We start from the raw sequence: 27,640 nt of genomic DNA, 5'->3' as shown, positions 1-27,640 counted from the left end.
CTTTCTAGAATGGTCTTAATATCTCATTATAGGGTTTGGTGTCAAGGTTTGTTTGACTTTGCTCCTGTGAAGAACATCGTGCAGTTTTTACTCTGTGTGAATCTCCACATAGATGCAAGTTGTTGTTGTTTGTCTAGTCTTATTTTGGTATTTTTCACCCTAATTCCAGTTCAGTGAGTAACGGAGCAGAGTCAAGGAACATTAGTCATACCCTGACCCCCAACAGCTCTGCAGGAACATCCTGTGTTCAGTCTGATTCTTCCAGATTGTGTGATTGGTGGTGGTTTGGGAGTGAAGGGGACAGACAGGAACATAAGAAACACCCAGTGATTGCTGCATCAGAGAACAGCCCTTTAAGAAAAACATGCGGGAAATGTTAACTCTCAGCTCGAACCTGCTGACTTAATCCAGCACAGAGGTGAATAAAATCAACAACAAATTCAACTCTTTCAAAACAGTTTACTGTGTCAAAATCATCAGCAGAGATTTGTATATGCACACACCATCTTGAATAATGAAACCTTGCAGCATGTTAAAAAAAATCTATCTTGTTCTAACAGATTAATCAAAGTACACAGGGAGGAATCAAACTTTTACATCAGTTTCCTGACCCATCAGGAAACAGAAATAAACTGAGAATGATTTCAACAAAAATAAACCCATCAAATTACACATGATTAGAATATACTTTTCAAAAAGCATCTTACAAAGAATATGTCAGATCAAAGTGACTTTCAGATTCAATTTTCAGTGTTCGCTATAAAATTATTGTCCATGTAGGCAGCATCACTAATATTGAAACCCTCATTCATTAATCCCTGACACAATCATTAACCAGAGACAGGGTGATTAGAAACACAATGATTGAGAGAAAGAGAAAGGGTTCCAGAAATATCCCTGGGATCTTAAAATATAGAGGATGAATGATTAATTATCCCTGATCCGAATAACGTAATGCTAGTTCCCAATTTTCCCCCTACATCTCTCCCACTTTCCTCCAGGACAGCTAGTTGCATGGAAACCCATTCCTCACCATGACCCAGCTGCCTCACAGAGAGCAGAAAGATACAGGGAAAGGTACAATGAGGTGGGGCCAACTGGGACCAGTTGGTACCAGCCAGTGATTAGTTTGATTAACAATAATTTTGCTATTATTAATTTTCAATAGAAATTTTACACATCATTCAAATAAATTTTAATTTGACAGAGTTCCATATGTGCTTGGACAATATTTCTGGTAGAAATATTTTATGAATGATTGGCTTCCTTTAATATCATATTTCTGATGACCACTCAGAAAATTCCAGATATGGACTGCATTTGACTTTGAGAATTCCTTTACAATAGCATCATTATTATTGTTCCATCTGTTTTTCTCAAAGTACTGTTTCCAATTTTCGTGTGGGATTGGGTAGAACAAATATTTGGGCACATACCCAATCCCTTTGCATTCTTTGTTGAGAAATTGATTGAGAAGATCAGTCCCACACCATTTCTTCAAGTTTCTGGTTATCAGTTTCGGACCCTGTTGGCCCCAAACTGCTCCATTATATTTCTCAACAAAATCAGTCAGGCAGTTCTCCAAAAAGGGATGAGAACGGTTAAATCCCAAAACTGCACTACTCGAGTGGATTTCAGATTCTGCAACAATGAAGTTTCCGAACTCCAAGGGTTTGATTGAAATTACGTCTGTGTCCAGATAGATGCCTCCATATTTCCACAGAGAGGTCATCCGACAAGCATCAGAGAGCACATGAATCCAGTATACTTCCTTGCTGGGATCTGCCTGTAACAGAATAAAAGGTTTTTCACTTATATCCTTTGATATTTTAAATGATCCTTCTCTCCAAATGCAATCCGCTCCCTCCACACAGTACTTATTGGTTGAGCACTAATTCCTGAGAGCACTTTGTAATGGGCTGCAAGGTGGGTCTTGAGGAGACAGGAACCTCGGCTGGTTCAGTTGTAAACCTGCACAGTCTTTCAATGGAGAAAAGCTGCAGTCAATTTCCCCATTGCCCCCAGCACAGTCTGCAACTTCAACCACAAGAGAACCACACCACAGCACAAGTCAAATGAAGCATTGAAAACAACCCTTTGTGTCTTCAAATCGAGAGAGTATTTCTGAACACATTCCTTGCACTGTTCAGTGGCTCGTGCTGAAATATTGATGTGCAAAAGAAATACAGAACTATTTGAAATCAAAATGTGACTTATCTCAAGACTGAGTCACTGGATGATTTGTATATCACATGCTCAATTACTCATCCTGCTCCCGTGCATCTGTCGACCTTGAGGATCGATCGAATGTCACAAGAGTCAACAAAAACATTCAGATTCAACCTGATAGTTTTATAACAGTAAAGTTTGGAGTATCCCATGGAGACCAATGCTTGGAAAACAATATTCAAACTTCAAGCTAAAACTCAAAGGATCATGCTTTCATAATTTGAGACACCGACTGAAACAAATAATTGAAAGTACTGTTCATTGAACAAATCTTTGATGGCAAATTATACTTTAAAAACACAGAATAGAATAGTACCTCTTCATTTTCTTGACCCAATGAAAAATAAAACTACCCATTGTCCTTTGTGTGTAGATTTTAAATATTAGTGAGTTTTGAGAAGATTTGTAGCTCCGGTTGAGGTTCTGGATGGAGGTTTTCTCGCTGAGCTGGAACGTTTGTTTTCAGAGATTTCGTCACCATTCCTGGTTACGTCTTCAGTGAGCCTCACCAAGCTGTCCAGTCCAGCTGCAATATTGGTATTTATCTGACAATGTGGAAAATTGCCCAGGCAGGATCATTAACAAAAACAGAACGAATCCAACCTGGTCAAACTTACTCTATCAGTCTATTCTCGACCTTCAGTAAAGTGATGTCAGGTGTGTTGCTGGAAAAGCACCGTAGGTCAGGCAGCATCCGAGGAGCAGGAAAATTCCTCATGAAGAGCTCTGGCCCAAAACATCGATTTTCTTGCTCCTCACATGTTGCCTGACCTGCTGCGCTTTTCCAGCAACACATTCTCAACTCTGATCTCCAGCATCTTCAGACCTCACTGTCTCCAAAGTGATGGCAGGTGTCAGCAACAGTGCTATTAAACAGCATCTGCTTAGCAATTACTGCTCGGTGACTGCCAGTTTGGGTTCCACCAGGGCCACTCAGCTCCTGACCTCATCACACCCTTTTTTTGAAACATGGACAACAGAGCTCATTTCCAGAGGTGCAATGGGAGTGACAGTCCTTGACATCAAGGTGGAATTCCACTGAGAGTGGCCTCAAGGAACCCAACCAAAACAGGGATCAATGGGAATCAGGAGCAAACCCTCCTATGGTCAGAGTCATACCTGGAACACAGGAAGATGGTTATGGTCGTTTGAGATCAATCATCTCAGCTCCAGGGCAAGTCTTCAGCTGTTTTAGGGAAATGTCCTGGGCCCAAGTATTTTCAGCTGCTTCATCAGTGACATTCCCGCAATCATAAGATCAGAAATGGGGATGTTCATCGATGGTTGCATAGTGTTCAGAATAATTCATAACTCCTCACAAAATGAAGAAATCCATGTTCAAAATCTGCAAGATCTGGACAATATTCAGTCTTTGGTTGAAAGCAACATTTGCACCACATAAATCTTGAGCAATGACCATCTCCAATAAGAGACAATCTAATCACCATCCCTTGATACTCAGTGGTGTTACCAAAACTGAATCCACTATTATCAATATCTGAGGAACCACCATTAACTAGAAAGTGTCCAGATCTCACCCAATACCTGCCGTAGCTACAAAAGCTGATCAGAAGCTGGGAATACTGCAGCAAGTAACTCACCTCCTGACTGCTCAAGACTATCCATCATCTACAAGGCACAAGTGAGGAGTGTGTTGGAGTATTCTCCACTTGCCTGGATGGGTGCAGCTCCAACAACACTCAAGAGGCTTTACACCATCCAGGACGAAGCAACCTGATGGAATAGCTCCACTTCCATAAACATTCCCTCCTTCATCATCGATGTTCAGGAGCAGCAATGTTTACTATCTTTCATAAGCACTGCAGGAATTCACCAAAGTTCACAGACAGCATGTTCCAAACCCATGACGATTCCTATCTGTGATGATAAGGTCAGCAGATACAAGGGAACATCACTCACTGCAAATTCCTGTCTAAGCCACTCATGATTCTGACATGGAAGTCTGTCGCTGTTCCTTCACTGTCACTGGGTCAAAATCCTGGAATTTTCCTGTCTAAGGGGATTGTGGGTCTACCGACAACATATCAACTGCAGAGGTTCAAGAAGGCAGTTTGCACCACCTTCTCAAGGGTAACAAGGGACAGGCAATAAATGTTAGCACAGCTGAATCATGGTGACAGCAGGGCCATCTTCAGATGAACATTTTCCAGGTGTAAACCTGCCAAGCTTGCGGAACAGTTGGAATGCTCCATATTACATGGAAACACAAGGTTTCATATGAGCTCAGCTTAGGACATGGTCATCGTGTACCCAGGCAGAAAGAGTGAGGATGAGAGATAAACCAGACAAATGGGATGGAATTCAACGGAAGCAGAGCAGGAACCTCCTGAGATGTCTGAAATATTCCTGATGGATTTACAATAATGGAGATGGCAGGGGTAACTTCCACAAGGAAGATCATAGGGAAAGTCACTGGATTGTGGTGTAGCCAGATGGGAAACAGTCTATACAGACAGAGTTAAATAGAAATTCTGATTGTGCAATAGACAATATTTCTTGCAGCCACAACTGGCACCCAAATGGTTTTTTTAAATTCCCAAATTGTATTCACTGAATTGACTGAGTCTCGAGCCCTCTCTCAATCATGAACTGATTGCAGACTTTGGTTTTGTGTTTAACTGAAAAAGAAAAGTTTTGTGCATGGTTCCCCTCCAGCTCTGTAACAGAGATTAACTAGTTAAGTCACCAAATGAAACTGCTACCAGCCTCCCGGGAATGGTTTCTTGACATCTCCTGTCTCAGCCTCACCCTCTGGGCTTAAATGCATGAAATTATTTCAACATTGTTCAGGTGTGAAATTAACTGGTATTTACAGATAATCCCCATTTTCTCAAACTTGCATGAGAGAAACACAAAGTAAAATGTTGATCTAATCTTTGCTGGATACAGATTGAATTAATATTTTCTGGGAAGTTTCCAAGTTGACATCCCCATTCACAAATGAACAAAGTGCAAACTGAATAATTGAGACAAATGCTGATTTTCAAAAGGAAAATAATCCTGGTTTTCTTCCACATTCTGCAATGAATTAACTGGACCTGAAACTGAACCTCATTCCAAAACCCATAGGACTTCCAATTCAGCATCGCGTGTCACTGGAGACATATAGAAATTGGGATTCAGCTTGTCAGTAAAGCGAATAATTTCATCTGTCAGATTGATGTCTAAGAGCAGGTTTTACCATTCACAGTTCCTTACCTTCTCATACCATCCAGCCAAGGGTGTGTTGTTGAACAATTCTTTAAAATTCAAGGGCAAAATGATGACATTCTTGAATGAAGAAAGCAGAGGGATGGCTTTGTACTCAGGTTCCCGAAACGCAGATACATTCCCAGTGAGTGCTTTCATAAAGAAATAAACAGGTTTGTTTGGGTTTAGTCTTGCTGCTGATTCAATGCTGCACATGACCAATGGTTTAGGATTTAGTTCACTGGAAGTCTGTAAAAAAAAATTCCGGGCTCTGTGGTTGGGTGTGGGCCTTTCACAATCATTGTGGTTGCAGGGGAGACCTGGTCAGATATCACCCATTTCAGTTGGCCGGCATAGTTTTGCAACATTTTCCTAAACTCAGGTAAATTGAAGTATCCTTTATTCAAAGAGAAATTTAACAAAGTGTGGGTGACAATGGCAATTACTGTAATGAGGAAAATTAAGAATGATTTGTGACTCCTCTTCATGCTGGAGATTGTTGTTTGAAGATTTCTATGAAAAGAAAGAAGGATGAACGTGAATATAAAACAGCCCCCTTACACTATTGTGTAACTATACCTGAGCAAACATCAATTATGAGGTCAAATGCCAAACATTAGTCGCTGGAAATTGAAATGGAAATTGAAATACAAACAGAGAATGCAGGTCTGGTAGCATCGGTGGAGGAACAGGCAGAGCTAACATCCATTAGACAAGGTTACGGTGCATCGGAAACCCATCACCTCCAGCCTCCACCATTGACAATCTGGGAGGTAAGGCCCAAGCTCATCTTTCCCACTCAGTTGACCCCTTCATATTGGTAAATTAATAACTACTATGGGAACACTTCATGGCCTATTCCCAACTGGGCTGCAATTTTCTCAGTTGCAGGAGAAGACACTTAATGGGCAGATCAGTGTGAGCAAGCTTTCAGTTGTGGGCTGGACCCTTGATCTGCACTCATTTGGTGGTAATCATCATATTGGACACAGAACTGGGCTGGGTTTGTGCGTGGGGGCATGTGGAATGGAGGAGGATTGTCAGGCTGAGCACCGCACCCCCTCTGATCCACAATGTCACAAAGGTCGACAGCATGATAAAAGACCCTCGACCCAAATTATCCATGCTGTTCAGTTTTCATAATTAATCTCGTCTCATTTGCCAGTGTTTGGTCTGTGTCCCTCCATACCTGTCCCATCCATGTACCTGTCCAAACGTTTCTTAAATGACAAAATTGGATTCACTTCCATCACTACCTCTGTCAGCCTGTTCCAGACACTCACTAAGCTCTGTGTGAAAAGTTGCCTCTCTGGACCCTTTTGTATCTATCTCTCCCCTCTCACCTTAAATCAATGCCTTCTTGTTTTAGACTCCCAAACCACAGGGAAAGGCTGATGGCTATCTACCTTATTTATGCCTCTCATGTTTTTATACACGTCTATAAGGTGACCCCTCAGTCTCCTCAGCTTCAAGGAACAAGTCCCAGCGTATCTAACCTCTCAAACCTTCCAATCCTGGTAAACCTTTTTTGCACTCTTTCAAGTTTATTGATATCCTTTTGTTAAGACACAAAGTGAACTCTCCTATCTAATTTAAAACTAGCAACACCGAAAAGATTTCTCCTGTACAATAATTTGTGAACATTCGATAGGGCAAGAGCTAGTTTAAGAAAAATTACCAACTTTACTTCTTAAAGTATAACAGAGAATAATTCATTAACAACTATTTACAACTCCTTCCGCTAACCTGTCTTTTATCTTCCCTTCTGCAAGATTAGTCCGATAAAAGTCCCAATTATGATTTACAAAACAACACTTCTTATCTCAAAACCAGGCAGCTTTAGCTTTTCCTCTGTATTTTGGTCTTTTCTTCTTCTTGGGGATTCTACTTCACAATTTAGTGATTGATAAAGGTACCTTTAAGAGAGCTATTTCTCATGCAGTATTTTACATGCTGGTAGCTTGGCAGGTCTCCTTGCAATTTTCCCCACCCTTATACCCCCAGAGCATCAGATTGTGTCATTGGCTTTTAAGATTGTCAATATACTAAATTTAAACTGGATTGGAGTTTGGTATTTTTCAGAGTATAATTTAAACTGATTGGCCTAATTCAAATCTGTTTTGTCATTTGCAGGCAAACAGAAAATTTGGCTTCGACTAAGTGTTGCCTTATTGAGAACACATGTTGCTGTCAGGTAGCTGTACCAGCTTTTAACTCTCTTAAAGGTATAGTACACCCACAGCTTCAGAACACTTTTTCTATAGGGGAGCTGGAACTGTATACAGAACTCCCAATGTGGCTTACCAACATCTTGTACAGCTGCAACAAGATGTTCCATAGTTTATACTCCAGTGCTCTGATGGATGGAAGCCAGCATGGCAAAAGCCTTCTACACCGCGCTGTCCATCTGTGACTCCCCTTTCATGGAACTATGAATCTAGAACCTGTATCCCTAGGTCTTTTGTTCTATAACACTCCTCAGGGCCTTACCATTGACTGTGTAAGTCCTGCCTTGGTTTGCCTTGCCAAAATTCAACACCTCGCAACTATCTAAATTAAACTCCATCTGCTGTTCCTCAGCTCATTGGTCCAGTTGATCAAGAGCTCGCTGTATTCCCAGATAACCTCCTTCACTGCCCACAAGACCACCAATCTTGGTGTCATCCACAAACTTACTAACCATGTCTCTTAAACTCTCATCTAAGTAATTTACATAAATGACAAGAAACAGTTGGACCAATCACTGATCCCTGTGGCACACCGCTGGTCACAGGCCTCCAGTCTGAAAAACAATCCTCTCCCACCACTCACTGTCCTCTACTGTCAAGCCAATATTTTTATCCAACTGGTTAGCTCTCCTTGGATCCTGTGAGATTTAACCTTACTTAACAACCTACCATGTGGTACCTAGTCAAAAGCTTTGTGGATAATGTTTAATGCCCTCTTTTACTGCTTTGGTCACACCTTTAAATACTCAATCAAGTTCTTGAGACATGATTTCCTAAGCACAAAGACATGCTGACAATCTGAAATGAATCCTTGCTTCTTCAAATGTCTGTAGATCCTGTTTCTCAGAATCCCCTCCAACAACTTCCCCACAAGATGTTAGACTCACTGGTCTTTAGTTCCCAGGCATTTCCCTGTAGCCTTTTTTAAATAATGGCACAACATGAGCCATCTTCTAATCTTCAAGTATGTCACACACGGCTGTCGTGATACAAATTCCTCCACTAGGGGCCCTGTAATTTCCTCTCGAACCTCCCACAAAGTCCTGGGAAACACTACATCAGGTCTTGGCCATTTTGCCTTCTGTGTGTTATAATGACATTGACCTCTCATAGTCATGTGACTTCTGTTGTTAAAAACTTTGGTTTTGATATTATCAACATTAAATGCTACACCTGAAACAGTGTTCGATGTGCACAACTGCAATGATGTGGATTCTGAGAACTGCAAGACAGACAGCTGCTGTAAGAAACATCAAGGAATAAGGAGGAATACAGTCTGCAACTTTACACCACTGGCTGAGACAGGATGGCTTTGAATGTGCCAGTCACTGTTGTCATCGAGATGAAAGGTGATAAGCAAAAGAATTCAGTCTCGGTGACAAAATTATGAAGTGTCCACAAGGTGAAGCAGAAAAGCTGAACAATGACAGGAGCAACTCTGCTGTAAACATCAATGTGGTAAGAGTTCCAAGTAACACTGCAACCAAGAGCTCACAGAGGAACATAAAATTCAGACTAAAGATAAACTGATGTCATAGAGTTGAGGTCCGAGAGCTGTACAGCACGGAAACAGATATCCCAACCCAATCTAATCCCACCTGCCAGCACTCGGCCCATATTGCTCCAAACCCTTCCTATTCATATACCCATCCGATTGCCTTTTAAATGTTGCACTTAAGTAGCCTCCACCACTTCCCCTGACAGCTAATTCCATACACGTACCACCCTCTGTACGAAAAGGTTGCCCTGAGGTCTCTTTTAGATCTTTCCCCTCTCACCCTAAACCCTCTAGTTCTGGATTCCCCCAATCAGGGAAATGACTTTGTCTATTTACCCTATCCGTGCCCCTCATGATTTTATAAACCTTTATAAGCTCACACCTCAGCCTCCGACACTCCAGGGAAAACAGCTCTAGCCTATTCAACTTTCCCAAAAGCTCACATCCTCCAACCCTGGTAACATCCTTGTAAATCTTTTCTGAACTCCTCAAGTTTCACAATATCTTTCCAATATGAAGGAGACCAGAACTACACACAATATTCCAACACTGGCCTAACCAATGTCCTGTATAGCTGCAACATGACTCCTGTTCTCAATACTCCAACCAATAAATGAAAATATACCAAATGTCTCCTTCACTATCCTGTCAACCTACAACTTCACTTTTATGGAGCTATGAACCTGCACCCCAAGGTCTCTTTGTTCAGCAACACACCCTCAGACTTTACCATTAAGTGTATGAGTCCTGTTAAGATTTGCTTTCCCAAAATGCAGCACCTCACATTTATCTAAATTAGACACCATCTGCCACTTCTCAGCCCATTGGCCCATCTGATCAAGATCCTGTTGTAATCTGAGGTAACCTTCTTTGCTGTTCTCTATAACTCCAAATTTTGTGTTATCTGCAAACTTACTAACTATACTCTTTTGCTCGCATCCAAATTATTTATATAAATGACAAAAAGTAGTGGACCTAGACCGATCCTTGTGGCACTCCACTGGTCAACAGGCCTCCAGTCTGAAAAGTAGCCCTCCACCATCGCCCTCTGTCTTCTGCATTTGAGCTAATTCTGGATCCAAATGGCTAGTCGTCCCTCAATTCCATGAGATCTAACCTTGCTTACCAGTCTCCCATGGGGCATCTTGTTGAACGCCTTACTGAAGTCACATCTACCATTCTACTTTCATCAATCTTCTTTGTTACTTCTTCAAAAACTCAATCACATTTTTGAGACATGATTTCCCACGCACAAATTCACTATCCTGAATCAGTCCTTGCCTTTCCAAATACATGAACATCCTGTCCCTCAGGATTCCGTCCAACAACTTGCCCACCACCGACATCAGGCTCACTGGTTTATAGTTCCCTGGCTTGTCCTTATGACCTTTCTCAAACAGTGGCACCACGTTAACCAACCACCAGTCTTCTGGCACCTCACCTGTATCTATCGATGATACAAATATTTCAGTAAGAGGCCCAGCAATCACTTGCCTATATTCCCACAGAGTTCTCGGGTACATCTGATCAGGGCCTGGGGATTTATCCACTTTTATGCGTTCAAAACATCCAGCACTTCTTCCTCTGTAATCTGGATGTCACCATCTATTTCCCTAGCGTCTACATCTTCCATATCCTTTTTCCACAGTAAATACTGATGCAAAATGTTTGTTTAGTATCTCGCCGTCTCCTGTGGCTCCACCCAAAGGCCGCTTTGCTGATCTTGAGGGGCCCTATTCTCTCCCTAGTTACCCTTTTGTCCTTAATGTATTTGTAAAAACCCTTTGGATTCTCTTTAACTCAATTTGCCAAAGCTGTCTCCTTGCCCTCCTGATTTCTCTCTTAAGGATTGTATTAATGGCTTTATGCTCTTCAAAGGATTCACTCGACCTACCCTGTCTATACCTGACATATGCTTCCTTCTTTTTCTTAAACCCTCATCCAGCATTCCCAATACCTACCAGCCTTTCCTTTCACCCTAACAGGAATATACTGTCTCTGGACTCTCATTACCTCATTTCTGAAGGCTTTCCATTTTCCGTTGCATGCAATGTCTGCCCACAATCAGCTTTCGAAAGTTCTTGCCTAATACTGTCAAAATTGGCTTTTTTTCCAATTTAGAATTTCAACTTTTAGATCTGGTCTATCCTTTTCCATCACCATTTTAAAACTAATACAATTATGGTCGCTGGTCCCAAAGTGCTCCCCCACTGACACCTCAGTCATCTGCGTTGCCTTATTTCCCAAGAGTAGGTTCGGGTTTGCACCTTCTCCAGTAGGTACATCCACATACTGAATCAGAACATTTTCATGTACACACTTAACAAATTCCTCTCCATCTAAACCCTTAACATTATTGCAATCCCAGACAATGTTTGGAAAGTTAAAATCCTCTGTCATAATCACCCTATTTTTCTTATAGATAACTGATATTTCCTTACAAATTTGTTTCTCAATTTCCCTCTGACTATTTGGTAGTCTATAATACAATCCCAATAAGGTGATCGTCCCTTTCTTATTTCTCAGTTCCACCCAAATAACTTCCCCAGATGTATTTTGGGAAAATCCTCCCTCAGTAAAACTGTAATGCTATCCCTTATCAAAAACACCATTCCCCCTCCTCTCTTGCCTCCCTTTCTACCCTTCCTGTAGCTTTTGTATCCTAGAACATTGAGTTGCCAGTCCTGTCCATCCCTGAGCCACATTTCCGTAATTGCTGTGATATCCCAGTCCGATGTTCCTAACCATGACCTGAGTTCATCTGCCTTCCCTGTTAGGCCACTTCCTTTGAAATAAATGCAGCTTAATTTATCAGTCCTACATTGTTCTCTGCTTTGTCCCTGCTTGCCCTGACTGTTTGACTCACCTTTGTTCTCAACTGTACCAGTCTCAGATTAAAATCTTTCCTCACTACCTTCCTGGGTAACCCCGCCTCACTAGTTTAAATCCTCCCGAGCAGCTCTAGCAAATCTCCCTGCCAGTATATTTGTTCTCTTCCAATTTAGGTGCAATCCGTCCTTCTTAAACAGGTCACTTCTACCCCAAAAGTGCTTCCAATGATCCAAAAATGTGAATCCTTCTCCCATACACCAACTCCTCAGCCATGCATTCATCTGCTCTATCCTCCTATTCTTACCCTCACTAGCTCATAGCACTGGGGGTAATCCAGATATTACAACGCACGAGGACCTCCTTTTTTAATTCCTGCCTAACTCTGTAATCTCCCTTCAGAATCTCAACCTTTTCTCTTCCTGTGTGTCACTGGTTCCAATGTGGACCATGACCTCATGCTGGCCCCTCTCCCTCTTGAGAACATTTTGCACCCTCTCTGAGTTATCCTTGATCCTGGCACCAAAATCATTCTGATTTTTCGCTGCTGGCCACAAACGTCTGTCTGTGCATCGGACTAGAGGGCCACCTAACGCAATCAATCTCATGGAACAGGACGTATGCCTCATTCCATTAGAACCAGTCTCAATACCAGAAACTTGGCTATTCGTGCTATGATCACCTGAAAATCCATCACCCCCAACATTTTCCAAAACAGCATACTTGTTTGAAATGGGGATAGCCACAGAAGACCCCTGCATGAACTGTCTACCTCTCTCACCTTTTCTGGAGTTAACCCATCTCTATGACTTTATCTGTGACTTTCCCCCCTTCTTATAACTGCCATCCATCACATCTCCTTATTCTTGTAACGACCTCAAAGCCTCTAACTCTCCAAACGATCCATTCGATGTGATAGGATTTGCAACCAATGGCATTTAATACAGATATAATCCTCTCCCTAAACTCCCACATCGGACAAGGACAGCATATCACTCTGCTAAAGGCTATTTTTGTGTCTTTCAGTCTACAGACCCAGGAAATAGTACTGTCTTATTCCTCTACAAAACACTGCTCCAGCTTAAATTAATGCTTATGGCTCATATTTAAAGTTTAATCAAGAGATATATCTCAATAAAACCTACAATCAAGAATGAACCCACTCTACTCACTACTGCAGACTTACTGTAAGGCAAAGCTTAAAATATCCACTTATCTGTTTCTGTGCTGTGACCTCTCCCAAACAGGTTCCTCCAAGGTCAGTTTTGAATTTCACTGTTTGTCAATATTCCCAGATGCACTCCGATGTCCAACGATACATGAAACCAACAGCAACTGTGTAGGTTCACTGCCTGTCGGTCAGCAATATGGGTTCTGTCTCTCTTTCTCTCTTTCTCTCTCTCTCTCTCTCTCTCTCTCTCTCTCTCTCTCTCCTGCACGGACCTCACCATGTGCTGCCTTTGTCTGTTCATCTCCCTTTTAAAAGTGCTGTTGTTTTGACTTTTTTTTCTCCAATGTTCCAAAACAATGTAACAGCATATAAAACAGTAATTGCTGTTTCTGGAATTCGAGGAAATCATCTCCAACACATAAAATTCCTCATAAAAGAAGCAGCTGTTACAGCCAGAAATGTTTCCCATCCTCCATCTTGAATTCTCCAGAATCCTTTTGGCCAACAGGTTTATTTGGAAACACGAGCTTTTGGAATGTTGTTCCTTCATCAGGTTTTTAGAGCAGCGCTCCGAAAGCTAGTGCTTCCAAATTAACCGGTTGGACTAAAACCCGGTGTTGTGTGAGTTTTAACTTTTGTACAAGCCAAGCAAGCACAATATCGTGGAGGAAAGGAAGAAATGTTTTCAAAAACGATCACTAACTGATTGAGGCCAGAGTGCAGGGTATAAAAATTATTGTGGAGGGCACCACAAGAAAGAAATGTAAACATGCCCAGCCTGGGGAGAGGAATGCTCTTCTCCTTTGGTTCTCCTGTGGGATGTGTGCATCATTGGCAATGCCAGCAACTTTTGCTCATCCCTAAATGCCTTGAACTGAGGGGCTGTTGGATCATTCCAGCAGCCAGTTAAGAATTAACAACATTACAGTTGAGAGAAAGTGAGGACTGCAGATGCTAGAGATCAGAGTCAAGATCAGAGTGGTGATGGAAAAGGACAACAGGTCAGGCAGCATCTGAGGAGCATGAAGATCGACATTTCGGGGCAGGAGCCCTTCACCAGGAATCAGTACAGTAGATCTCAAGTCACACGTAGGCCAGAACAGGCAATCATGCTGAGCTGCCTTCCTTAGTGACACCAGTGAACGTGTGAGCTTTATAACAATCAGTTTTCATTTCATGGTCAAGAAGACAGAGATTAACTTTCAATTTCACACTTTAGTAATTGAATTTAAATTCCACCAGGTGTTGTGGTAAGATTTGAGCTGTATCCCTGTTCTTCTCAATTACTTGTCCCCTGGTATTACTTCCACACCATGGAACTCGACCTACCCTTGAGAAATAATGCAGGACAGGGGTTGGAGGTGATAGTGGAGGAGCACTTTGGGACCAGTGACCATAGTTGAGTTAAATTTAAAATAGTTATGGAGAGGGACAAAACTGGTCCACAGGTTCAAGTCCTAAACTGGGGCAAGGCAAATTTTGATGGAATTACCCAAACTGTCATCAGGACAGAAAAACTCTGTTCCTAGAAAAATCCTGATAAATCTCTCCTGTGCCCTCTCCAGCTTAATAATATCCTTTCTATAACAGGGCAACTAGAACTGGATGCAGTACTCCAGAAGAGGCCTCGCCAACAAAGGAACAAATCCAGCAGATACATACAAGGTATTTCTCGAATGGAGAAACAAAACTATTGAAGGCTTGGAGAATAGTCCAGTACAAAGATTGATATCATTCATGTACAACTCTCCCAATAGCAAAAGGACGAGTGAACTCAGAAGTAGTGACAAAACCACAATGAAATGGCAGAAAATCACATTTCATTTTGATATGAGCACTGCCGGAACTGAGCATTGGACAGTCAGTCAGGGTACAAACATTGAGCACTCTCAACAAGTGTCAGACAATATGGCACTTTGGGACTTTATGGATCAGTTGTCACCAAGATGATGAAATAATGGGATTCAACAATGAGATACACTGTCATATCTGCACTCCTGGAGAAGCTGGTCTCAACTGGATGTGGCCAATCAGGGAGATATGAAGTCACCATCTGCACAGTTCACAGATCAACCAACAGGCTCCAAGCCCACAACAACTCAACAAGAAATGGAGAACCAAAAGCTGCCACAGCAACAAGAAAGACACATGGGAATGATACTCCATGTGGAACTCTAACCCTAACCCTAATATTAACCCTCGCCTAACCCTAGCCCTAACCTTTATTACTCGGGAAGAGATTGAGGTGCCTTTGGCAATGATCTTTGCATCCTCAATGTCCGCTGGAGTAGTGCCAGATGATTGGAGGGTGGCAAATGCCAATCTCTTCTTCAAGAAAGAGATGAGGGATCATCCTGGGGATTACAGACCTCAGTCTTACATCTGTGGTGGGCAAAGTGGGGAGGAACAGAGGGATCTTGTGGTCCATGTCCATAGATCCCTCAAATTTGCCAACCAAGTTGATAGTATTGGTAGGAAGGCATGTGGTTTGTTGGCTTTCATTAGCAGGCAGATTGCATTTAAGAGCTGTGAGGTTATGCTGCAGCTCTATGGAGCGCTGGTAGACCACATTTGGAATATTGTGTTCAGTTCAGATCGTCTCATTATAGGAAAGATTTGAAGGCTTCAGTGAAGGTGCAGAGAAGATTACCAGGGTGCTGCCTGGACTGGAGTTTCTTCTGAAAGAAAGCTGAGGGAGCGAGGGCTTTTCTCATTGGTATGAAGGAGAATTAGCGGTGACTTGATAGAGGTGTACAAGATGATGAGAGGCATTGATAGAGTAGATAGCCAGAGATGTTTTCCCATGACAGAAATGCCTATCATGAGGGGGCATAACTTTAAGGTGATTGGAGGAAGGTTTAGGGGAAATATCAGAGGTAAGTTCTTTACACAGAGAGTGGTGGGTGCATGGAATGCACTGCCAGCAGTGGTAGTAGGGTCAGATACTTGAGGGACACTTAAGTGACATAGGTGCATGGAAGATAGTAAAATGAAGGATATGTTGGTTAGTCTGATCATAGAGTGGATAAGGGATCAGCACAACATTGAGGACTGAAGGGCCTGTACTGTGCTGTACTGTACTGTTCTATGTTTGATTTCCTATTCTGAACTCTCCTGCATCTGAATGATGGAACCACATTCACCTCTGCTCATCTCCTCCTTTGTAAACATACTACAAAAGCTATTAAAGGTAGAAAATCCTTTATCCAAACATCCATAAACCAAAAAGCTCTGAAATCCGAAGGTTTTTTTGTGAACATTTTTCATTAACAAGGTTGTTTGGCGAGCAAACAGTTAGCCCAAGTCGATACCTACTTGATGCGTGTCACTCACATGTGACATGGTGGGGGGAGGGGGGTGCGTGGCCAAGCATGTTCTTAGTGAGAAGTCTGCTTCTTTGGTAAGCTTTTTAAAAATGTCACCATTAAACTGTCACTATTTTGAAAACCGAAAAATTCAGAATTCCGAAAAACAGCTGTTGCCGAGCATTTCGGATAAAGGATCTTCTACCTGTAAATCTATTTTTTTATGTTATTTGCTATTTTGAATTCATATTACATTCTTTTTCTTTATCAATGTATTCATACGGGAGTCCTAGAGTCACCAAGTCAGGCCTCTCAATCCAACTCCTCAATTCTGACCAGGTTTCCCAAACTTAACTAATCCCATTTGCCTGCTTTTGGCCCAAATCTCTCTGAACCTTTCCTACCAATCTACCTGTCCAAATGTCTTTAAAATGTTGTAATTGTACTTGGCTCCACCACTTCCTCTGGCAGCTCTTTCTATATGTACCCCACCCTCTGTGTGAAAAGGTTGCCCATCAGGTTCCTATTCAATCTTTCCCCTCTTATCTTAAACCAAACCCCCTGAGTTTTGAACTCCCCTATCCCAGGCAAAGACTATGGCTATTTGTTTTTTCTCCGCATGTCATGATTTTGTAAATCTGTATAAGATCACCCCTCAGCCTCCTTAGCCTATCCAACGTCACCTTGTAAGTCAACCCTTTCAGTCTCAGTGACATTCTTGTCAATCTGTTTGCACTCTTTCCAGTTTAATAACATCCTTCCTATTGCAGGGTAACCAGAATTATACATAGAACTCCAAATGTGGCCTTACTAATGCCTTGTATTGCTGTAATATGACATCCCAACACGGTACAATGTTTTGATCGATGAAGGCAAACGTGCCAAATGCCTCTTGACACGGAGATGCTGGTGTTGGACTGGAGTGGACAAAGTTAAAAATCAGACAACACCAGGTAATAGTTCAAAAAGTTTATTTGGAAGCACTAGCTTTCAGAGTGCTGCTCCTTCATCAGGTAGCTGTGGAGCAGGATTCTCAGACACAGAATTTCTAAAAAAGAATAATGAGACGCAGCTGAAATGATATATTGACAAACCAATTGTTTCAGTTGCATGACACTATATACTTTTGCTGTATCTTCTGTATGTTATGATCCTGCTCCAGAATTACTTGATGAAGGAGCAGTGCTCCGAAAGCTCATGCTTCCAAATAGACCTGTTGGACGATAACTTGTTGTTGTATGATTTTTAAAAATGCTTTCGTAACCACCCTGTCTACCTGCGATGCCAATTTCCAAGAATTATATACCTGCACCTCTAAATCTCTCTCTGTTCAACAACATTCCACAGAGCACTACCATTAATTGTTTAAGTCCTGCCCTGGTCTTTCTTCCCAAAATGCAATACCTACCTTCTATCTAAATTAACCTCCACCTGTCATTCCTTGGCACACTGGCCCAGTTGATCAAACTGCACTGTATTCTTAGTTAACCTTCACTATCCACTGTACCATCAATTGTTGTGTCATTTGAAAACTTACTGATCATACCTCCTATATTCTCATTTAGATCATTTACATAAATGATGAGCAACATTGCTCCCTGCACTAATCCTTGCGGCACACCGCTGGTCACAGGCCTCCAGTTCGAACAACAACCCTCTACCACAACCCCCTGTCTCCTACCAACAAGACATTTTTTTGTATTCAATTGACAAGCTCACCCTGGATCCCATGTGATCTGAACAGTCTACCACGCAGAACCCTGTGGAAGGCCTTATTAAAGTTCATGGAGACAACGTCTACTACTCTACCTCTATCTGTCTTCTTGGTTACCTCTTCAAAAAACTTAATCAAATTTGTGAGACATGACTTCCCATATACAAAGCCATGCAGACTATCCCTCATCAGCCCTTCCCTTTAGAAATGCAGATAGGTCCTGTCTCTCAGAATCCCTTCCAACAACTTACCCATCATTGACGTCAGGCTCACTGGTCTCTGGTTCCCTAGCTTTTCCATCCAGTTTTTGTTACATAATGGCACAAAATCAGCTACCCTCCAGTCTTCCTGCACCTTACCTGTGGCTGTGGATATTACGAATACCTCTGCTTGATATCTCACCCCACAATTTCTTCCTTAGCCTCACACAATGTCCTCAGATACACTTAGAGTCATAGAGTCAGAGAGATGTACAGCATGGAAACAGACCCTTCTGTCCAACCTGTCCACGCCGACCAGATATCCCAACCCAACCTAGTTCCACCTGCCAGCACCTGGCCCACATCCCTTCAAACCCTTCCTATTCATATACTCATCCAAATGCCTCTTAAATGTTGCCATTGTACCAGCCTCCATCACATCTTCTGGCAGCTCATTCCATACAAGTACCACCCTCTGCGTGAAAATGTTGCCCCTTAGATCTCTTTCATATCTTTCTCCTCTCACCCTAAACCTATGCCCTCTAGTTCTGGATTCCCCGACCCCAAGAAAAAGACTTTGTCTATTTATCCTATCCATGCCCCGCACAATTTTGTAAACCTCTATAAGGTCACCCCTCAGCCTCCGACACTCGAAGGAAAACAGCCCCAGTCTGTTCAGCCTCTCCCCATAGCTCAAATCCTCCAACCCTGGCAACATCCTTATAAATCTTTTCTGGACCCTTTCAAGTTTCACAAATTCTTTCCGATAGGAAGGAGACCAGAATTACACGCAATATTCCAACAGTGGCCTAACCAATGTCCTGTACAGCTGCTACATGATCTCCCAACTCCTGTACTCAGTACTCTGACCAATAAAGGAAAGCATACCAAACACCTTCTTCAATATCCTATCTACCTGCGACTCCACTTTCAAGGAGCTATGAACCTGCACTCCAAGGTCTCTTTGTTCAGCAACACTCCCTCGGACCTTATCACTAAGTGTATAAGTCCTGCTCAGCTTTGCTGTCCCAAAATGCAGCACCTCGCATTTATCTGAATTAAACTCCATCTGCCACTTCTCAGCCCATTGGCCCATCTGGTCCAGATCCTGTTGTAATCTGAGGTAACCCTCTTCACTGTCCACTACACCTGCAATTTTGGTGTCATCTGCAAACTTACAAACTGTACCTCTTATGCTTGCATCCAAATCATTTATGTAAATGACAAAACGTAGAGAATCTAGCACTGATCCTTTAGGCACTCCACTGGTCACAGGTCTCCAGTCTGATAAACAACCTTCCATCACCACCCTCTGTCTTCCACCTTTGAGCCAGTTCTGTATCCAAAAGGCTAGTTCTCCCTGTATTCAATGAGATCTAACCTTGCTAATCAGTCTCCCATGGGGAACATTGTTGAACGCCTTACTGAAGTCCATATAGATCACATCGACTGCATTGCTCTCATCAATCTTCTTTGTTACTTCTTCAGTAAACTCAATCAAGTTTGTGAGACATGATTTCCCATGCACAAAGCCATGTTGACTATCAAGGTTTATGCGAAGATTTGTAGCTCGGGTGCTCGTTGTTGTGGTTCTGTTCGCCGAGTTGGAAGTTTTTGTTGCAAACGTTTCGTCCCCTGGCTAGGCGACATCATCAGTGCTCTGGAGCCTCCTGCGGAGCGCTTCTTTGATGTTTCTTCCGGTATTTATAGTGGTCTGTCCTTGCCGCTTCCGGGTGTCAGTTTCAGCTGTCCGCTGTAGTGGTTGGTATATTGGGTCCAGGTCAATGTGTTTGTTGATGGAGTTTGTGGATGAATGCCATGCCTCTAGGAATTCCCTGGCTGTTCTCTGTCTGGCTTGCCCTATGATAGTAGTGTTTTCCCAGTCGAATTCATGTTGCTTGTTGTCTGCGTGTGTAATCTATAAAAAAAAGGACAGATAACCAAAGCTGACCTACAAAGAATGAAACCAGAAAGCAACAACACCCCCAGATTCTATGGACTACCCAAAGTACACAAACCAGACATCCCAGTCAGACCCATAGTATCACTACCAGGGACACCAGCATACAAATTGGCCAAAGAATTACAACAGAAACTGAAACACCTGGTCAGCGGATCCAAACACTCCATACAATCAACACAGGAATTCTTGGACGTCATCAGGAATACACACATAGACAAAGAAGAAACCATGATCTCATTCGACGTGACGGCACTGTTCACTTCGATTGACAAAACCCTAGCCAGAGAAACAATAGCCAACCTACTGGACATACAGAACAGAAAACAGGAGGCGGAACCTATCAACACGGCATACTTAAATTACTGGACTTGTGCCTCACTACACACTTTACATTCAACAATCAGATATATGAACAAATCAACAGAACACCCATGGGATCACCAATCTCGGGACTCATAGCAGAGGCAGTTATGCAAAGGTTAGAACAAACAGCCCTACCACAAATTCAACCCAAACTCTGGGTCAGATATGTCGATGACACGTTTGTAATCATCAAAAACACGTAAATAGAAAAACACACCGGATCATCAATGCCACACTCACAGGAATCCGATTCACGAGAGAAGAAGAAAAGGATAGCCAACTCCCATTCCTAGACGTGATAGTACAGAGAACACCGAACGGAGAATTCACCACAAGGGTACACAGAAAAACAACACACACAGAACCAAGTCCTAAACTATGAAAGTAACCACCCCAACACACACAAACAAAGCTGCATCAGGACACTATTCAAAAGAGCCACAACACACTGCAGTACACCAGAACTGCAAAAAGAGGAACACCTATACAAGGTATTCGCCAAAAACAGATACCCGTGCAACTTTATCAACAGATGCCTAAGAGACAGACCACGGAACGAGGACATGCCACAACCAAAAGGACTAGCCACACTACCATACATCAGGAGCGTTTCAGAACTGACAGCCAGACTACTGCGACCCTTAGGACTCATAACGGCACACAAACCAACAGCCACGCTCAGACAACAACTCACTAGAACAAAGGACCCGATACCCAACATGAGCAAAACTAACGTAGTTTACAAAATACCATGCAAGGACTGCACAAAACTCTATATAGGACAAACAGGAAGACAGCTAACAATCCGCATACATGAACATCAATTAGCCACGAAATGACACGACCAGCTACCCCTAGTAGCCACACACGCAGACAAAAAGCAACATGAATTCGACTGGGAAAACACTACTATCATAGGGCAAGCCAGACAGAGAACAGCCAGGGAATTCCTAGAAGCATGGCATTCATCCACAAACTCCATCAACAAACACATCGACCTGGACCCAATATACCAACCACTACAGCGGACAGCTGAAACTGACACCCGGAAGCGGCAAGGACAGACCACTATAAATACCGGAAGAAACATCAAAGAAGCGCTCCGCAGGAGGCTCCAGAGCACTGATGATGTCGCCTAGCCAGGGGACGAAATGTTTGCAACAAAAACTTCCAGCTCAACGAACAGAACCACAACATGTTGACTATCTCTAATCAATTTCTGTTCCTTGCCTTTCCCAATATATGTACATCCTGTCCCTCAGGATTCTCTCCAACAACTTGCCCACCACTGAGGTCAGGCTCACCGGTCTATAGTTCCTTGCTTGTCTTTACTGCCCTTCTTAAACAGTGGCAACTCGTTTGCTAACCTCCAGTCTTCTGGCACCTCACCTGTGACTATTGATGATACAAATATCTCAGCAAGAGGCTCAGCAATCACTTCTCTAGCTTCCCACAGAGTTCTCAGGTACACCGGATCAGGTCCTGGGGATTTATCCATCTTTGATCATTTCAAAACATCCAGCACTTCCTCCTCTGTAATCTGGACATTTTGCAAGATGTCACCATGTGTTTCCCTACAGTCTATATCTTCTATATCCTTTTCCACAGTAAACGCGGATGCAAAATATTCATTTAGTATCTCTCCCATTTTCTGCAGCTCCACACAAAAGCCGCCTTGCTGATCTTTGAGAGGCCCTATTGTCTCTCTAGTTACCCTTTTGTCCTTAATATATTTGTAAAAACCCTTTGGATTCTCCTTAATTCTATTTGCCAAAGCTATCTCATGTCCTCTTTTTGCCCTCCTGATTTCCCGCTTAAGTATACTCCTACTTCCTTTATACTCTTCTAAGGATTCACTCGATCTATCCTGTCTATACCTGACATATGCTTCCTTCTTTTTCTTAGGGGCGGCACGGTGGCACAGTGGTTAGCACTGCTGCCTCACAGCGCCAGAGACCCGAGTTCAATTCCCGACTCAGGCGACTGACTGTGTGGAGTTTGCACATTCTCCCCGTGTCTGCGTGGGTTTCCTCCGGGTGCTCCGGTTTCCTCCCACAGTCCAAAGATGTGCGGGTCAGGTGAATTGGCCATGCTAAATTGCCCGTAGTGTTAGGTAAGGGGTAAATGTAGGGGTATGGGTGGGTTTCGCTTCGGCGGGTCGGTGTGGACTTGTTGGGCCGAAGGGCCTGTTTCCACACTGTAAGTCTAATCTAATCTAATCTAATCTAATTAACCAAACCCTCAATTTCTTTAGTCATCCTGCTTTCCCTATACCTACCAGCCTTTCCTTTCACCCTGACATGAATATACTTTCTCTGGATTCTTGTATCTCATTTCTGAAGGCTTCTCATTTTCCAGCTGTCCCTTTACCTGCGAACATCTGTCTCCAATCATCTTTTGAAAGTTCTTGCCTAATACCATCAAAAATTGGCCTTTCTCCAATTTAGAACTTCAACTTTTAGATCTGGTCTATCTTTTTCCACCACTATTTTAAAATGAATAGAATTATGGTCGCTGGCCCCAAAGTGGTCCCCCACTGACACCTCAGTCTCCTGCCCTGACCTATTTCCCAATAGTAGATCAAGTTGTGCACCTTCTCTAGTAGGTGCATCCACATACTGAATCAGAAAATTGTCTTGTACGCACTTAAGAAATTCCTCTCCATCTAAACCTTTAACACTATGGTAGGCCCAGTCGATGTTTGGAAAGTTAAAATCCCCTACCATAACTATCTTATTATTCTTACAGATAGCTGAGATCTCCTTACAAATTTGTTTCTCAATTTCCCTCTGACTATTAGGCGGTCTATAATATAATCCCAATAAGGTGATCATCCCTTTTTGATTTCTCAATTCTACCCAAAAAACTTCCCTGGATGTATTTCTGGGAATATCCTCCCTCAGCACAGCTGTAATGCTATCCCTTATCAAAAATGCCACTCCTGCTCCTCTCTTGCCTCCCTTTCTATCCTTCCTGGAGCATTTGTATCCTGGAACATTAAGCAGCCAGTCCTTTCCATCCCTGGGCCATGTTTCTGTCATTGCTATGATATCCCAGTCCCATGTTCCTAACCATGCTCTGAGTTCATCTGCTTTCCCTGTTAGGCCCCTTGCTTTGAAATAAATGCAGCTTAATTTGTTAGTCCTACCTTGTCTCTGCCTGCCCTGACTGTTTGACTCACTTCTGTTCTCAACTGTACCAGTCTCAGATTGATCTCTTTCCTCACTATCTCCTTGGGTCCCACCTCCCCCCCACCCACCCCCATCTTATTAGTTTAAATCCTCCCAAACAGTTCTAGCACATTTCCCTGCCAGTATATTAGTCCCCTTCCAATTTCGGTGCAATCCATCCTTCTTGTACAGGTCACTTCTACCCCAAAAGAGATTCCAATGATCCAGAAATGTGGATCCTTCTCCCATACACCAGTTCCTCAGCCATGCATTCATCTGCTCTATCTTCTATTCCTGCCGTCACCAGCTCATAGCACTGGGAGTAATCCAGATATTGGATCCTGGGAGTAATCCTCTTGAGGACCTCCTTTTTAAATTTCTGCCGAACTCTGCAATCTCCCTTTAGACTCTCAACCTTTTCCTTTCCTATATCGTTGGTTCCAATGTGGACAATGCTGGCTCCTCTCCCCCGTGAGAACATTCTGCACCCTCTCTGAGACATCCTTGATCCTGGCACCAGGGAAACAACACACCATTCTGCTTTTTCTCTGCTGGCCGTAGGAACGCCTGTCTGTACCTCTGACTACAGAATCCCCTAACACAATTGATCTCTTGGAAGCTGACGTACCCCTCATTGCATTAGAGCCAGTCTCAATATCAGAAACATGGCTGTTCGTGCTAGGTTCCCCGAGAATCCAACACCCCCTACATTTTCCAAAATGGCATACTTGTTTGAAATGGGGATAGCCGTAGAAGACTCCTGCATGAACTGTCTACCTCTCTTACCTTTCCTGGAGTTAACCCATCTATGTGACTGTATCTGAGACTTTCCCCTCTTTCCTATAGCTGAATCTATCACATTCTGTCGCTGTTGCAAATTCCTCATCGTTTCTATCTGTCTCTCCAAATGATCCACTCGATCTGATAAGATTCGCATCCAACAGCATTTATAGCAGATATAATCCGCAGTAACCCTTAAACTCTGTTTAAACTCCCACATCTGACAAGAAGTCCATATCACTGCAAAGGCCATTTTTGCTCCTTCACAATCTACAGACCCAGAAAATAACACCGTCTTATTCCTCTACAAACACTGCCCCAGGTTAAATTAATAGCGATGGCTTATATTTTAAGTTTAATCAAGAGACTTACCTCCGAAAACATACAATCAAGAAAGAACCCACTGTACTCACTGATACAGCCTTTCTCTTGGACAGACTTAAAACAACAATTAACTTATCTGATTCTGTGTTGTGAACTTCGCCCAAACCGATTCCTCCAATATTAATTGTGAAATTCGCTGTTTTTAATTTATCCAGATGCAGTCCGATGTCCAGCAACTCATGAATTCAAAAACAGCAAAGGCAGTAAATGTGCAGGTTCTCTCTCTCTCTCCTGCACTGTCCTCACCATGCACTTCCTTTGTCTGTTTTTCTCCCTTTTAAAACTCATGTTGTTTTGACTTTTTTTTCCAAAGTTCCAAAACAATGCAACAGTGTATAAAATAGTAATTGCTGCTCCTGGAATTTGAGGAAATCACCTCCAACACCTAAAATACCTCAAAAAATGAAGCAGCTCTTCCAGCAGAAATTTTTCCCGTCCTCCATCTTGGATCACCCAGAAACATCAGGACCAAGGGATTTATCTACCTTTAAGACCTCCTGCATCTTCTCTTCTATAATATAGTTGCCTAGCGTCCATGTCTGTCACCAATGTAAATACTAATGCAAAATAATCATTTGGGATCTCAACTATACTTCCACGCATAGGTGGCCTCATTGACCTTAAAGGTGCCCTATTCTCTCCCTAGTTACTCTGTTGCCCTTAACAAACTTATAGAATCTCTTTGGATTTTCCTTAATCTTATCTGCCAAAGTTATCGCATGTCCCCATTTTGCCCTCCTGATTTCCCTCAGTCTACTTGTACTTTCTCCTACTCCTCAAGGGATTCACTTGATCCCAGCTGTCTAAACCTGATATATGCCTCCTTCTTTTTCTTGACCAGATTCTCAATATCTTCAGTCATCCAGTGTTCCTTATTCCTGCCAGTTGTGCCCTTCACACTGATAGGAACATACTGACCATTATCATTATGAAAGCCTCCCACTTGCCAGACAACCCTTTTCCTACAAGCAGTCTCCCCAAGTCAACTTTTAAAAGTTCCTGTCTAATACCATCTAAATTGGCCTTTCCCCAGTTTGGAACATTTTTACTTACAGACCAGCCTTTTCCTTTTCCATAAATATTTTAAAACAAATAGAATTGTTGTCACTGGTCCTAAGGTGCTCCACCATTAACACCTCAGTCACTTGCCCTGCCTTATTTCCCAAGAGGAGATTGAGTTTTGCCCCTTCTCTTGCAGGGCAACCCACATATTCATTGAGGATATTTTCTTGAAAACACTTAACCTATGGCAGTGCCAGTCAATGTTTGTCAAGCTAACATCACCGACTGTTCAAATTCTATTATTCTTACAGATGTCGTGATCTCACAAGAGGTTTGCTTCTCAATTTCCCTTCTCAATTATTGGGGTGGTTATAGTACAATACCTGTCCACCCATACAGCCACACTAGATAATGCCATAGGAATACTCCCTCGAAGTACTGCTGTGATATTTTCTCTGATCAAAAACACCATGCTCACTCCTCTCTTGCATCTCCTTCTAGCCTTCCTCCAGCATCTGTCCCCTGGAACATTGAGCTTCCAATCCTGTCCCTCCATCAGCCATGTATCTCTAGTACTTATTATGTCATAGTCCCGTGTTCACATCCATGCCCAGAGTTCATCTACCTCACCTGTCAGGCCGCTTGCATTGAAATAAATTGATGTATTTGTCAGTCTTTCCTCGTTCCTTACTGTCTTCTTGCCTGCCTCATCTACTTAACTTGCTGTTTTAACTTCTGCACAGCCTCAACCTTCTCTCTTGTCTAACTATTGCTTAAACTTCCACTCCCCTTCTAGTTTAGGTTGAACTATCCAAAGTAGCTCTGGAAAATCTTCCTCTCAGGATTTTGGTCCCCATCCTGTTCTAGTATAAACCATCCTTTTGTACACCTCTGGCTCAGCAGGAATCCCAATGATCCAAAAATCTGAATCCCCATCCCCTGCATCAGCTCCTCAGACACATATTCATATTTTCTATCCTCCTATTCCTACTCTCACTAGCACATGGCACCAGGAGTAATCCAGAGATTACCACACATAGGTTCTGCTTTTTAAACCCCTGCCTAACTCCCCCATATTCACTCCACAGGACCTCATCCCTTTTCCTCCCTATGTCATTGGTACCAATGTGTACAATGACCTGTGGCTGCTCATGCACCCCTTTGAGAATTGAATCCAACCACTTTGAGACGTCCTTGATCCTGGCACCAGGGAGGTAACATACCATCATGGATTCTCACTCATGACCGTAGAAATGCCTGTCTGTGCCCTTGACTAGAAAGTCCTCTAACACATTAGCTCACTTGGACTTTGTCATACCCTGTTTTACAGCTGAGCCAGTCACCGTGCCACAGACTTGGCTGCTGCTGCTATTTTCCCCTGAGACTCCCGCTCCCTCCCACAACACTATCCAAAATGGTTTACCTGTTTGAGAGGGGGCTAGCCACAACAAACACCTGCACTACCTGCTTGTACTAACAGTCACCCATCTACCTGACCTTACCTGTGATGCACTTACCTGAAACTCCTATTTATCACAGTCGCTGTCTCCTTTATGCTCCTCAGTTCTTCCAACTCTCCCTCCAACTGATCCAT

The 27,640-nt window shown here is 42.7% G+C and overlaps 1 protein-coding gene across 1 annotated transcript; it reads right to left on the bottom strand.

Annotated features, from left to right (window-relative positions):
• Nucleotides 1-1,195: 1,195 nt before the first annotated feature.
• Nucleotides 1,196-27,640, bottom strand: LOC132821384 (alpha-1,4-N-acetylglucosaminyltransferase-like). Its single transcript, XM_060833966.1, has 3 exons — nt 27,564-27,640; nt 5,449-5,710; nt 1,196-1,786 (listed from the first exon to the last, which is right to left on the bottom strand). Exons 1-3 carry the CDS (start codon nt 27,638-27,640, stop codon nt 1,196-1,198), a joined length of 930 nt encoding a protein of 309 aa, XP_060689949.1.

Source organism: Hemiscyllium ocellatum, chromosome 13 (assembly GCF_020745735.1).
Source record: "Hemiscyllium ocellatum isolate sHemOce1 chromosome 13, sHemOce1.pat.X.cur, whole genome shotgun sequence".
Lineage (NCBI taxonomy): Eukaryota > Metazoa > Chordata > Chondrichthyes > Orectolobiformes > Hemiscylliidae > Hemiscyllium > Hemiscyllium ocellatum.
The sequence above is the reverse complement of the archived record's forward strand: the minus strand, read 5'-3'. Positions and strand labels throughout refer to the sequence as shown.

What these genes read in the sequence shown, in the direction of transcription:
- LOC132821384 (XM_060833966.1), bottom strand. Translation starts at nt 27,640, where the DNA reads ATGGATCAGTTGGAGGGAGAGTTGGAAGAACTGAGGAGCATAAAGGAG. An exon ending in GTGATAAATAGGAGTTTCAG is followed by an intron (nt 5,711 to 27,563) that starts GTAAGTGCATCA and finishes ACCCAACCACAG; the next exon opens with AGCCCGGAATTTTTTTTTAC. An exon ending in TGGCTGGATGGTATGAGAAG is followed by an intron (nt 1,787 to 5,448) that starts GTAAGGAACTGT and finishes ATTCTGTTACAG; the next exon opens with GCAGATCCCAGCAAGGAAGT.